The sequence below is a fragment of the Phyllostomus hastatus genome, unplaced genomic scaffold, assembly GCF_019186645.2.
Source record: "Phyllostomus hastatus isolate PE091 unplaced genomic scaffold, TTU_PhHast_1.1 phas_contig_40, whole genome shotgun sequence".
Classification (NCBI taxonomy): Eukaryota; Metazoa; Chordata; class Mammalia; order Chiroptera; family Phyllostomidae; genus Phyllostomus; species Phyllostomus hastatus.
Window position 1 is genome coordinate 80,392,562 of NW_025333872.1, and position 14,548 is coordinate 80,407,109.

General features: G+C 43.0%; 1 protein-coding gene across 2 annotated transcripts in view; it reads left to right on the forward strand.

The window, feature by feature from the left end:
* The window catches only part of HECA (hdc homolog, cell cycle regulator), a 45,385-nt gene extending 31,046 nt beyond the window's left edge, over positions 1-14,339 (forward strand). The window contains exons 3-5 of one of the 2 annotated variants that reach the window (XM_045843766.1): positions 5,321-5,475; positions 8,287-8,467; positions 12,706-14,339. In XM_045843766.1, coding sequence (XP_045699722.1) covers positions 5,321-5,475; positions 8,287-8,451 — 320 coding nt within the window. In that variant the 3' untranslated portion in view covers positions 8,452-8,467; positions 12,706-14,339. Of the gene's footprint in view, positions 1-5,320; positions 5,476-8,286; positions 11,762-12,705 lie in introns of those variants that run through there. The other variant, XM_045843765.1, reaches the window with a different exon arrangement.
* Positions 14,340-14,548: the final 209 nt, after the last annotated feature.

Genomic DNA, 14,548 nt, shown 5'->3' on the forward strand with positions numbered 1-14,548 from the left:
TGTTAATGTGCTCAGCAAGCTATGTATTCCCTTTGATCTGCGTAAGCGTATGAGAGGAGGGGTCAGGGAGGGACAAGGTGTTTTTAGATTATTTGAATTAATCTCTTGACATGTATGGAATATGAGCCTTTCTGATAACAACAGACAGGAAATGGAGGGCTGTTGAAAACTCAGTATATTACCTTGGTGTGGTGAGGGGCGGGAGCTTATTAATGCTGTGGATGCCGTACACGGACTCAGTGACATTTCAACCGTAAGCTGAATGACAGAGGGTGAGCACTCTGTCAGTGTATGTGACTCTGTTGAATTTATGCAAAGATGGGACACATGTCGTATCTTTTTAACTTTCAAAGTGTGCTTAAAAAAAAAAAAAGCCTGCAATGAAAATGATACATCTCCACCTATCTTCTTCCCACCAACCCTTGCTATCTCAGTTCCTAGAGACACTTTTAAATCTTAACCTGATTCTTTAGGTTTTTACCACCATAATGTTAAAACTGGTATCTTCATTCTCTGATTTTAGATATTACTGACTGACTTTTAAGGTGGATGACTATGCTTTCATGCATCTTTCCTTTTCTCTCAGGATACGACAATTCTTGGAATTTTTTTTTTTTACTATTCGTGTGGAAATGTTTAGTGTTGAACCAAGAAGTGAAGGTACATATATTTCCTGTATAGAGTACAGTATATTCTAGGACACCTTTTGTTTTTATTGAAGTTGATAATTGCTTCACATTTCGTTTGCTTTGCCTTTTTTGAATCTTTGGCTGGTTGTTCTCACTCTGAAGCAGCAATACAAACTGCCTCTCAGAAACAATTCCACATACCTATCCCATTTGAAGACTTTCTTTCCTAGAAATTTCCCTCACGGAAACCTTTCATCTTCCTGCGCCTGTTGGCCCCGGTGCACTCGGTTCCTGCTGTGCTGCATAGTTGTCCTTCTGGGAGTTTCTTCAGTTCTTTTCTCTTTCTTTCCTGCAGCATCCTAGGCCCCACGTTTTCTTTTTCCTTGATTGGTTCCCTGAACTTGTTCAGTGCCCCCTAGGAGCTTTCTGAGGAAGGGGGTATGTAAGTAGGTGTTTTAAGACTTAGAAAGTCTGAGGATGTCTTGAGTCTGCCGTCACACGTGGCCGCTATTTGGATGGGTATGGTCTTCCGAGTTACAGTTATTTTCCCCTTAGAGTGTCTAAGGCATTTCTTCACCATCTCCTGTCTCCTGGTGTGGTGACTGAGACGTCTGCTGTTATTCCTGCTCCTTCATCCCCTCCCCGTGTCTCTTTCTCCCCAGTGTTCTGAAACCTCACCCGGATACGGGTCTTCATTATTATTTTGTTCATTCATTGTACAGTGTGCTTTCTTGGCTTTTTGACTTTGTAAACTTATGGTTTTAAGTTTAGGGAAATTTACTTTTGGTTTTTATTATATATTTTGGCCCTATTGTTTATCTCTTTATTTTAATTCTGCTTTCTGGAAGATTTTCTTGACTTTATATTCCAGTCTCTTTACCTAAAGATTTTTTTCTCATATTTATTATTTCCAAGAGCTCTTTTTAATAATGTCCTATTCTTGTGTGTTTCATGGATGCAATTTCTTCTCTTTCTCGTCAGGGAAAGAGAGCTGAAGTGGCAGGGAGTGGTCTTACTCATTTTTCAGTGTTTCACCTCATCCCCCGTGTCTTGTTTAGCCTTTGTTACCAGGCACACCACTCCACAACATAGTGGTTTAGAGCAGTGAGGGTTTATAATTCCTGGCAGCTCTCTGGATTGACTGGGTGGGACGGACTCTGTCTCTCGCCTGGCATGGGCCAGCGAGTTGGCCTCAGGAGCCCCCTCTAGAATTGCTCGTCCTGGGTCTCTCTTTCTGTCACCTCCCAGGCTGGCCCGGGCTTCACGTGGCATTCTCAGGACACCGTTCAGGAGGCCGAGTCTCTCCCGTGGACTCCTTCAGGTCCAAGAGACTTAAGCTCGCACCTGAGTAACATCGCTTCTGTCACATTTTGTTCCTCAAAGTACGTTTAAGCCTAGCCCAGACTCAGGGGATGATTGAGTAGACTCTGCTTCTTGGTGGAGAACTTTGCGTAGAGTGCGTGGTTGCTTGTGTACTACCCCGCTGTCTCCCTCCCAGCACCCCTTCCCACTCTCTTCTGTGCTGGATGTCCAGTTTGAGGGGTAGAGCGTTCACCCTTCCTCCATTAGTTTCTTTTTTTAAAGTAGATTTTATTTATTTATTTTTAAAGAGAGGGGAAAGGAAGGGGAAAGAGAAGGAGAGAAACAATAATGTGCAAGAGAAACATCGATCGGTTGCCTCTCTCACAGCCCCAACTGCGGACCTGGCCCGCAACCCAGGCATGTGCCCCGGCCAAGAATCCGACCGGCAACCTCTCGGGCCCCAGCCTGGCGCTCAGTCCACTGAGCCACACCAGCCTGGGCCATCCAGTTTTTGATCTCATATTCTGTCTGCTTCAGGTTTGAGGGACCTCTTAGTTTCATGGAATGTGGAGTTTGTGTTTTTTTCTTGTGCTTTGTGCTATTTGGGGATAATTTTAGAGAGTAGTAAGTTGAAATACCTTTAGTTCACCATTTTTAGACTGTAAATGTTCTTTATGAAGATACTTGAAGGGTACAAGGTTAGAGGGTAGGTGAGAATAGTGTTGTTCTTTTTATACTCATGAATGCACACTTTTTTTTTCTTCATTTAACCCACTCATCAACCAGTGGGTTCCAACCTGAAACTTACAGATTTCATGTGCTGGGTATTATCATTCCTTGCCTTTCATTAGCTTAGAATTTAGGATGTGTGATGCTTTATAAAAATGTAGCTAGCTCCCAGGCATACGACCCTAGTGCCACCAGGGGACCCTGTGACACCTGGATACTATATACAGTAGGGGTCCTATAATTTCCAAGGAGGAAGGGGCCAGTTGGCCTGGGCAGTCAGAGGCAGTCTGAAGGCACATATTTAGGTTGAGGTTCTAGCCACACCAGGTGTGTGTTAGTAAGAGGAAAGGGGACAGTGTGCAAGGGAAGAGTAGTTTAAAAAGTCGGGAGATAGAGAACTGCCGAGAACCTGTGGTTGAGCAGAGGTTCTAGCGTGGAGAATGAGTAGGGCAGACGGAGAGCAGGTTGTAGGTGCACTTCCAAGCCGTGATAAAGAGCTTTGCCAAGTTCTTTATGGGGCTTCGGCATGTGCCAGGGTTTTTATTGTCGCGTCTCCGACAGGTCCATGCAACCCTTTTTATGTAGCAAGCTAGTGTAGACTACTTCTTCCTTCACAGAGGCCTTAGAGCATGTTCAGCTCGGATAGAAAAGGCCACCTTCCGGGCCACAGACTCCAGGCTGCAGTTGCTTATGTGCTGCTTCAACAACTTCTCGCTTCCAGGGCGGGCCCGGGTGGACTCTCACTCCCTCGCCGTTCCCTTTACCCTCACTGCCGGCCCCAGTCTCCCGCTCCAGCCTCTGTTCTCTGGCTCTTCCTCTGATAAGATGTTTGTGTTTGATTTTAATGATTTATTAACATTGATCTACTTAGGAGGTTTTTATTGTACTCTGTTCCCACTTGGAACCACAGGTGTCTGTTCTTTCAGGATCTGCTTTTTGTTTGATCTCACAACCCTAGAGCTCAGAAACTTAAACCTCTCTGTATTTAGGACAATGTATAATAGTGACTGAAACAAATCTAGAGACTCAGTCCACACCAGGAGTGGCCATGAGTTTGTCTGGAGGTTAGCGGCGAGGCAGGTGAGACTTGAAGCCTCTCTGGGTTTCACTTCCTTCTACCTGACGTGGGAATAACAAAAATACCTCCTTCATAGTGTTGCTGTGTGGGTTAAGGGAAGCGCTTCATGTAGCCTCAGAGCACAGTGCCAGACCCTCGTGAGCCCTCAGTACACGTTCCGTCGGCTTCGTCGGGTGGTAATGGCACCCGACCTCTGCGTCTCTTCCTGCCCTGACATTTCCTAGCAGCTGCCTGGGTGTCGGAATATTTGGGAATTGTGGTGAGTAAATCCAGGAGGGAGACTGGAAATAAAGTGTTTTCTGGATTCTTGAATTGACATCCTGAACTGTCCCCGGGCCACTGTGAGTGGGCGTGGTGGGTGAGACCTCTTCGTTGTCAGTGCCCGAGGGCAGAGGTGGACGTACTGCAAGAAGCTCTCGTCACCCTTCTGTTTTTGACAGTAATGGCTCCCAAGGTTATATAGTCTTTGGCTATTAACATGCCCCTCCATTCATCCAACATACAATTACAGAGTGCTTTTCACATTGCAGACACTGTGCTCGACTCTGAGCCTACAAAGGGTGCGTAGTAACCCTCGTCCTCGAAGAGGGAGAGAACGTGCTGTAGAAGGTGTCTCTGAAGTACTGCTTGCCCTTCTCCCGTGTGAGGAGCATGCTGGTCCTAAGCACCGAGAGGAGAAGGAGAAGGGCTGTGGTCTGGCTGATGGCCGCGAGCAGCCTGTTTTGAATAGGAAGCTACACGGCGGGGCGGGGGAGGGGGGGGTGTGCTCCTGATAGTAGTTTTCAGCAGAGTGCAGCTTCCTGCTCCCCGCGTGGAGAGCAGCAGTGTTGCCGTTCCACACTGTCCAGGCAGACCTGAACATCTGACTCCTCCGTGATGCGAACCCTAACCTTCCCATACAGGCCGGGTGGCATTTTTTCCTTAGATGTTGATAAATAATGGAGGAATGGGGATATGACTTCCAAGAGCCCAGTAAATAATAGGACATTGAACTCCTTTTGAAATGCCACTTACAAGTGAGATATAATTCTGGTTTCTACATTAGATGTCGTGATGGCTGAGCAATTTTCAAGACAAGGGCAATTAACATAGTACTTTGGGCTGTGGTATAATTCTGGGCTACCGATACTAGGACAGACTTCTGGTTTTCTCACGGGGCTTGTTAATAGGTGAGAGATCCCATGAATACGGTCCAGGATTGCTGGCTCAGGTTCTGTGTGCCACACGTAGGCTTCTGAGCAGAAGGTCCTGCATAGTCACAGGCTGTTTTGAGCACCTGAGGCTTGGTCATTTGAGTTTGGACGTCCAAATTTTAGACCTAGCAGCACTTTTTGGGAAAGGGAGTTAAAGCACTATTTAATAAGATTGAACTTGAAGTACATGTTTCATTGATAATAGTTGCAACTTATCGTTATTCTAAAAGGACAACTTGGGGATATGTGATATCTGTTTTGCTCTTTATATTATCCAAATGATAAAATGTGTGTTTACAATTGATGGATGAGCCAATTTTTAATCTCCTTTGGAGACAAAGGGTGATTTCCTCGACAGCCACTCTCAGCACTGTGTCTTCTGTGCACAGGGAGGCTCATGCACCTGTACGCCGTGTGCGTGGACTGCCTGGAAGGGGTTCACAAGATCATCTGCATCAAGTGTAAGTCTCGATGGGACGGCAGCTGGCACCAGCTGGGCACCATGTACACCTACGACATCCTGGCTGCCTCTCCGTGCTGTCAGGTTGGTATTGGCCCCACAGAATGAGCAGGGGGTGATGTCAGGCTTCTTCGAACCCCAGGCCAATGTAGAGGAGCTAGAATGAGCATTGCAGTTGGGGCAGGGGAGGCAGAGGGCATGGGGAAGGGGCTTTAGTAGTGAGTGTTCATGGGACCCCCTCCACAGTCCGCCGGTGGTGGTTGGTCGACTACAGCGTGGTGCAGCTGTTCCTGGACGACTATGCAGTCGTGAAAAGGGATATTGTGGGAATATTTCTAGTAAAAAATATGATTATAAATGGCATATACATAGATTATAAATGCTTCCATTTGTAAAAAGTGAACATGAAAAGGGATTTGGTATGATACATGAAAAACGTACCATATAGGTAGTTTCTGGGTGTGGGATGCTGAGTGGTTCTTTAGTTTTCTCTTTGCTTACTTTTATTTTCTAATATTTTATCTGGTTAACATATACCTATTTCTAATCAGCAAAAGTTATTACTTAGAAGGAGGCAGAAAGCTTCACTTTCTTTAGTAGACAAGATTTCCTTTTGGTTTCCTTCCTGTGGGACAGTATAAGTTACCCAGGAATTGCCCGCCTTGCACGGTGTTTGAGGCTGATGTGAAAGATTTGCAACCCTTAAAGCACTGCTGGGAGCAAGCACTGAGCACTGCTAAGAGAGCATCTGAAATCCAGCTGTCACCAGGAAAAGGGGGAAATATTAACATGCAAGTTAAAGAAGTTCATAGAAACACAGGAGATGACAGAACCCTTGGACATGCATTGGTTTACTCATATTTTCAAATGCTTGGGAAAAGCAGGCACTTGTTATGCAATTCCTTGATCCTATGGATAAGAGAGAGATTTTCCTTTGCTCTTCAGTAGCCAAGCCTAGCTTTTAATAAAGTGATGAACACTTCCTTGATGTACTACATAGTTTTGCATCTTTGGCATTATGGTTTGATTTTTGTAAAGAGGATATCCTTACTATTCACAGTTTATTCAGAAGATACCCAGTGTTGGTTGAATTAAATGTTGGCAGAGTTGGTATTTCAGCTGTACTTTGTCTGTAATAGTGATCTTAAAAGTGAAATATAGCCGTGACAGACCTAAATGGCCATCCATAGCCTGTCATTGGATTCCAGATAGGACTGACCACTTGTACACTATTCTAATACATGGGCCACATTTCCATCTTAAAACTTGGCCTTGGAAATGAGATATCATAGTCTTTTAGTTATTCACTGTAGCATTTTATAACACTGTGCTTTAATGCCAGCCCATGAGGTGAGACAAACAAAAGGAAGTAGCTTTTCTCTCTTCACACACACTCCAGGAAGGTTGTCTTTTAGAGAAACGAGGAAATGAAAGAATGTTTGGGTCTGTAACTCTAGACTGTTAGCACTCGGAAGGACCTGGGTGATCTTGTCCAGACTCCTTGTTTTCCACATACAGTGGAGGCTTAGAAAGTTAGAACGTTTTGCATGAATGTGTCAGAGCCACAGCTGAAACCTGTGACTCCCAGGCTGGTGTTTGTTCTGGTTCAGCACGAAAGGCAGTGGGATTGTCTCCTTACCTTGGAGAGAAGAGCTTGGGGCACCCTGTCATGCCCAGCCTGCTGGCACTTACTGTATCTGTCCTCCTTAAAACAATTTAAGCCCAGACCTTTATTTTCTCCACGCCTTGCCAACAGAAATGGAAAACATGCTTGATTGTTGCTTGGCTTTAAAAATATTCGTTAACTATATTTATTGTGAAGGTACATGTGTTAGACGTGACTAAGGGATGAAGCCGAGTCTTCCAATAAAACTTTAAGCCAAAAGTAAGCAATGATTAGTTATAGAAAGGTATAACAAATTAAAGATAGATATTTGCTCAGAATCTTACTTTCAATGTTGTTCAAAGAGATCCTAGTCAGTTACAAGGGAGGTTATCTCAGGTCACAGACTGGTAGGCTAGGAGTGAGGGCTCTGGAATAAGCTGCTTGGGCTGGAATCTCACTCAGGCTTTGTACTCACTGACAGTGTGGACTTGAGCATGCTACTTTTTCCCTGTGTGCCCGAGTTTCATCCTCTACAACTTCACATACTAACCTCTCACCGCACAGGAGTGTTTTGAGGGCAAACGAGGTTATACTTTTCTGTTATGTTTTTGGAATGAATCCATATTGAGAATCCATTGTATTTATTGTTTCTGGTTACTCACAGAAGACCTGTTGGTGCAGGCCTCTCCTGTCGTGCCCTTAAAGAGAGGCCTGGGCATGAATCAAGATGCACCGTGCTAGAGGGTTCCAGAACCTCCCAATGCATGAAGCTCTGCTCCCTGGACTGTTCGTTTTGCTTGAGCATTTTAGGGAAATTCTATTTTTACACAAAGAACACATAAATATAGTGAGGGGTAGAATGAAAAATGTATACAAGTTTTTTAAATAAACTTAAATCTTCAAAGAAGTTTATACAGGTTTGCTGGGGGGAGTCAGCCTCAGCCACTTTTTGAAATCTGGAGGGAAGTTATGTCGTGTTGTTAAGGGGACTTCAGTGGAGAAATTTAGGGCAGTGCAAGTGTACCTTCTCTCTCTGCGAGTAGAAGCTAGTAGCAGGGCTCCATATGGGGGAAGAAATCAGGAGTTAACCTTCAGGCTAATGATGAATAGTGGACCCTACATCTTATGCACGCCCTGTGCTTTGCTACCCTGTGTTGGTAATAAAAGGGTGCTTTACTAAGCCCTGGATCAGTTTCCCAGCTCTAACAACCTTGCATTTGGGCTCTGATGACTTGGGCAGTGTTGGGAGGCGGAGCATGTGATGGCTTCCTGTGCGTGTCTCCCCACAGGCGCGGCTGAACTGCAAGCACTGCGGGAAGCCCGTGATCGACGTGCGGATCGGGATGCAGTACTTCTCCGAGTACAGCAACGTCCAGCAGTGTCCACACTGTGGGAACCTGGACTACCATTTTGTGAAGCCATTTTCCTCCTTTAAAGTTCTCGAAGCTTATTGATGAAAGCTTTGCTTTGGTAATAGCTATTTTGTTGATATTACTTTATTACATATCTTTTCTAGGCAAACGTTCTGTGACGTTAACTTTTCTAATGTAAAGGAGGGCTCCTTTGTGTGTGTGCGCCCCACTAAAATGGGGGTGCCCTTGCTCTCTCCTGACTCGGGAGGGTTTGTCTGTGGTCGTGACCAGAGCCCAGGGAGGGGTCCTCTGAGTTCCGGGTATTGATTCACCACCACAGAGAGTCTCTCATGCAGCTTTCAAGGTGAGGAGGGGGGCGGGGTGAATTTAGGAAAGGGATTATGTGGTTGTAAACTAAGAGCCTGGTGGGAGTTGGGAGCACACTCATTACAAGGTAACTGTTTTAAAGATCCGAGTTTAAAGATGCGGCACGTGAGAGCAAGTGTGTGCCCTGGAGTCGACCGTGTGTCAGTCCACCTGGGCCCTGTCTCTGCAGCGCACCTTGACGTGCGGTTCACACTCACCGACGGAGTGTTTGGAGGTGAATGCGAGTGCTTTTCCATCGCTGTTGTGATTTAATAGTTTTCATACTGAAAATGGTGTCCAAATTATGAGACATATGAAAGCTACTGGTATTGCAAGTGTTTTTAGGTAAGCTGACCTAAAACAGAGAATATACTAAATGAGTTGGGGAATGGTGCACGCTGATTCAAGAGGGCAAAAGGCAGGAACTGTGGTGTGAATTTGGTCCCATTAGCCCCTAAGGAGAATCCATGAATAACATGGTTTGGGTGGCCCCAATTCCAACAGGTTGCACTGTCGAAGTGCCATTCACGTCAGACCCTTGTTACAGGTAAATCTCACGGCCAGTTCTCACTGGGGAGTTTGAGAACCACCATGGCCATACTTACCATCCCCAAATTTCATAAGCTACCTTGTACCTACTTAATGCTGAGTTTCCAAAATCAAAGATTTGACCGTAGGAAGGAAAGGAAAAAAATTACTTGTGAGAGTATGAGGAAAATAATTTTAGTATTTGTTTTAAGTGTATTTCATTTTGGAAAATCACTGATGTTAAAATAGATCATTCAGAAGGTCTCGGTGATACCTTACCATTGGGGAGAAAAGATCATAATTTATACCTAACTCCTCACAGCCTTGGGCTTTCCAGAATACAGTTTCTGTTCATTAGCTCTGGGTGATTTAAATAGACATACCCTGTACACCCTTATAGAATTGAAATTGGAGTATCAGTGCTCAAAAAGGAATTTGATAATTTTAAAGATGATATGCATACATGCTAAATGAATGCTTAAAATAATCATTATTTTATGGGAAGCCAGCTTTGGAGTTATGTGAACGTTTATGTTACTTACTTGGTTTATACCATTTTTCCCCTCTCAGAAAAATAGTTGCTTTTCCTCTCAGAAGTGTTTAGGCATTAATGCAAGTGAGTTTCAGTTCTACATGAAATATTTGACGTTTTGTTTGAAACAACACAGCCTTAAAAAGAACCAGTATAGTAATATTCTTCATCTTTCAGTTTGGCATCTAGTTCGGTGTTTGATCTGAAAAATATTTCACAATAGGGGAAATGCTCAATGCCAGTAAGAAGCAGAAAATTGTTACTGGTCCGACAGTACTTGATGCAGCCGGGAGAGGTCTGTGGGCCGTGACCCTTGCACAATTGTCTTTAATATGCAAGCTGTAATTGTGAGTTCACTGTTTCCCTGTGGATTCTCTGAGGTACTCAGTACGAAAGTTTTTCTTGTCTTCCAAGCACCATTTGCATTTTTCTTCTGGATTTAAAATGAATAGTAAACTGTTTGTAATGCTGTTCTTTTAACCCACCTACATTTCTGTAGAGAAACCTGCTTATATTGCTCTTCTCAAGCTTCAAGTTTGTGTATAGATTCGCACTCAGCAAGCTCCTCATTCTAAAGCGGCTGTGAGTGTAGTGTCTGATGCATTCATTAGTTTTCTCCTTTCGTTGTTTTCAAGTCCCTAAAAAATAAGTAAGATGAGGTTTCACTGTAATTAGGTAAAATTCACTTTTGGCCTTTATTTTGGTGATAAGGTTAGGGTTCTGTTGATGCTGCATTATGTGAAAGGAGAGGCAGAGGTATCGTACCTAAGAATATCTTTGCCTTGAAGGCAATGCATTCTTTTAACATGCAATATTTGGTTGATTTGAGAATAAAATATAGTTGATTATGCTATAATATAAAGAATAAAACTTGTTTTGGAAATCTGCTGACCTTAATATTTTCCCCATGCTTCCTCAAAGTACTTTGCGCTGAATACCTTGATGGAAATTGGAATGTGTCAAAAAAGGATGATTATTTTTGTTGTGGTTTGAATATTAAGAGATATTAGTCACCTAAGAGATCCATTTTCTGGTTTTCTGATGAATAGTGTTCAATAATATGAACCACTCATAAGTGACTTAAAATATCAAAGCTATTTTCTATCTATTCTTTTTTTATCATTTATTTTTAAGAGTTATATACGTTGAACAAATAAAATCATCTGCATTGGTTTAGTGAGAAGATGCTTTCTGATGGTCTCTCCATCTTCTCTTCAGGCCAACTCAGTTCTCCACTTTCTTGTGGCACCTGCAGCAGTTAAGGTACTGGGTTTATACGTTAGAAGATGGACATTGGCCACGGAGTTGGCAATTGGGGCCAGTTGTCCCATTCTACTTAAGAAGGAGCTTTCCTCAATCTTGGTTTTGTAGTTTTTGTAAAAGAAGTTCATTTTCAGAATAAAAAGTATTTTCCTATCTGGGGCAAATTAATTCATCAGAAAAGAATATTTTTAGGTGTTTAAATCCTAAAACTAACAGACCACCAGAACTAACCTGCTGAAATCTTTCACTTTGTCCTATAAGACCAGTGCTTTAACATACAGACTGCTCTCATGTGCCGGGGTCAGTGACTGCCCTTCGCTCTCCCCTTAGTCTCATGGTGGCAGCTGTCCAGGAATTTTAGCTGGAGGCTCGGGGGGGCAGTGCGGGGAAAGGGCTCTTGTTCAGTGTTTCGGTTCCTCTGACTGGATGCTGCCTAACCAGCTCATCTCCGTGTCCTGTTGACTTTAGTATTATTCCAGGTCATTGAAAGAAAACATAATAGGTGGGCATTTTTAAAACCAGCTCAAACTATGTCCTTGTCAGTAAAGATTTCTTGTCAAGATATCTTGGATTGCACTTTTGTGGAGAGAAGACAGTGTAAATAGTTAAGGAATGTTGATAAAATTGACACATTTGGTTATGGAATTGTGTGTGATGTTAGAAGGTTTCTGTTTGTGAACTGTATGTAATAAAAATAATAAAATTTCGAAAACTAGCCTTGTACTTTCTCTTCAGTGTGGCATTTTATTTTTTGAACTTGGAGTTGTTGACAGGAATCGTACTGGAGAAGACTCTGAGGTTTTGTTCACTATTCAGGTAACCATTTCAAAGTCACTACTTCAGTTAATAAAAACAATGAACTTTTTTTGCTGTTTGAAAGTGGTTTTTCACATGTAAACTCCCTTTGCAGCAAAATAAGCATTCTGGGTAACAGTTGATTCCCTACAAATAATCTAAAAGTATTGTTCTAGTTATAGGGAATTCTATCAAATAGATACATAATCCTATTCTACAAATGTTTTCTTTGGTTCCTAGGTGTGTAAACATTTTTATAATGAAAAGATTTGATCACATGCTTCTTCATTATAAGAAAACGAAAACTGAGTTGTAATTAAACTGCTTGTTGATTTTATGAACTTTAATCAAGTGTAGTTTATCTTTCACATCCTCTTGTCCCCTTCTTTTCTTTTTTTTGAGCCCTCATCAGTTTTTGAAACGTTCAGCAAGTATATTTTAAAGCCTACATATACACTCAATAACTTAAAAAATTTTTATTGATTGATTTTAGAGAGAAACATCAATTTGTTGTTCCACTTATTTATGGATTCATTGTTTGCTTCTTATGTGTCATGATCAGGGATCAAACCTGCAACCGTGGAGTGTATCAGGACGATGCTCTAACCAACTGTGCTATCCAGCCAGGGCTCAGAAAGTTTTGTTTGTTTGTTTGTTTGTTTGTTTGTTTTCCTTTCAACCATTCTTCCACCCTGTCTTCTCTGGTGACCATCAGCCTTTTCTCTGTATCTATGAGTATGTTTCTGTTTTATTTTTTGTTTTTTAGATTCCACACATACATGAAATCACACATTATTTATCCTTCTCTGGCTGACTTATTTCACTTCTGTAATGTCATCTAGGTTCATCCATGTTGTTGCTCTTCATTGCAGAAATTCTCAGCCAGTGGATCGAAATCACAGGTTAAGATGTGGAAATGTGGGGGAGGAAGGAGTCCAGTCTGCCCGTGGATCAGAAGCCTGTTCTGCCCCTCACTCACTACAGACATCTGAGGCGTACATCTCACTTTTTTTAAAAGGTCAAGGACTTGGGATATTGTGATTTCTACTACTGTAATTCACGTCAACCAAATTCCTTTGCAATTATCAGGAAAGTACAGTTCTTAACTGTAGTAGAGAAACAAATACAGTTAAGTAGTAATTGTTAAGAATTAAGTTTAATGGAAGAAAAATCTTACTTGTTCCTAGTAGTTTTTATTTCTTTAATCTTGCTTATGTTGTTTTGACTTAAATTTGGCAGCAGTTGGATTGTTAATTATGTAGACTACACTGTATCTCTAGTAAAGAGTTAAACTTGGGAAGAAAAAGCTTGCCTTGAGCTTTTGTTTCATGTTCTCTAAGCTCTCCAACCTGGGATCAATCTTATCTAATGAATGTCAAATATCTTTGAAAATACTGAAGTTCTGTGTAGGGTGCTGTTTGAAATAATATATTTTTAAGGCATATTTTTTGTTCTAATGGCAGCCTTTAGCATTGTGATTATTTATATAAGCGTGGCCTGGTATTGGTAGGCCTCAGGACAGCAGAAGCAGAAACAAATGAAGCACTGTGCCCTATGGAGTTCGTAGAACAACATGATCGCATATTTATCAGGGTTCCAATGGGATCGGCCACCACAGCACCGTTTCCTGGGGATGGACACCATGCCAAGTGGTTCTGATACACCTGATTGGAAATTTAGATCATATCGTAAAATCAGGTTTAGAACAAGCTAATTACATGCCTCATAACCCTAAAAGCATAGCCATAATAGTCACAGAATTTAGAGATGCCAGAACTCAGAGCAATAGCTGTAGTTTTCTTGTATTTGAAACGGGGTGTAGACTGAGGGGCTCCCAAAGCACCCATAGCCCTTTGCTGGGAGATGGGGGTAGCGGACAACGCAGTTTAAGATACTTTTCACAGTCAAGGCAAGATAATGGCTGTGCTACCGCCTTGGGGCAAGGTGAGTGTGACTTTCGGGATATATTCTGACTCTCCGAGTTGCCAGGGGGGCAGCACCCCTGGACCACTGAGTCGCTCTTGCGCTGACGGGATGGCAGCCACAAAGATGTAAATACAGGAGAATTGGCAGCTGTAGCTCATTGTGGGAGGAGTTGGAGATAAGGTCATAAAGGAGGCTCCAGGTCAGGATTTAAACTAAGGGCGGGCAGGGGTGAGGCAATTCGGCCATGCAGTTTGAAAGGGTGTCCAAGGTCCCCTCTGGCCTGCCACGAGGTCTGGTGCGTAAGGAGGTGCCGTGCAGTTTTGTATTAAGAGCTGGAGAAAGACAGGAGAACCCCGAGAAACCTACCTGGGGAACATGGGGACTTGGATGATGGTGCTGGGAATCGAGGACTCTGCTCAGCCAAGCACGGATTAATGGGACATGCCTGGGATGCTGAACTGTGACCTGCAGTGCGGAGCCGCGGATCTGTTTTTCTCAAAGACAGTGCCTCTGACTGGCACCTCCTGAAAATGGCCTGATTTGGCAAAGGGAGACAGGGCTGTGTGTGTGTGCGGGGGAGGGGGGGAGGTTGTTTTAAAGGGAGTTGGACTTAATGGCAGAATTCTGCCATCATTCTAAATTTGTGTAATTTTTAAATAAACAATTCCTTTCCTTTTCAGCAAACTGTGGCATTGGGAGTCATGCTTCCTGGTGGCAGGCAATTGGACCCCACAGCTATTCCAGAAAAGCGTAGACTGCGGGTTTTGTATCATATTCACAATGATACGT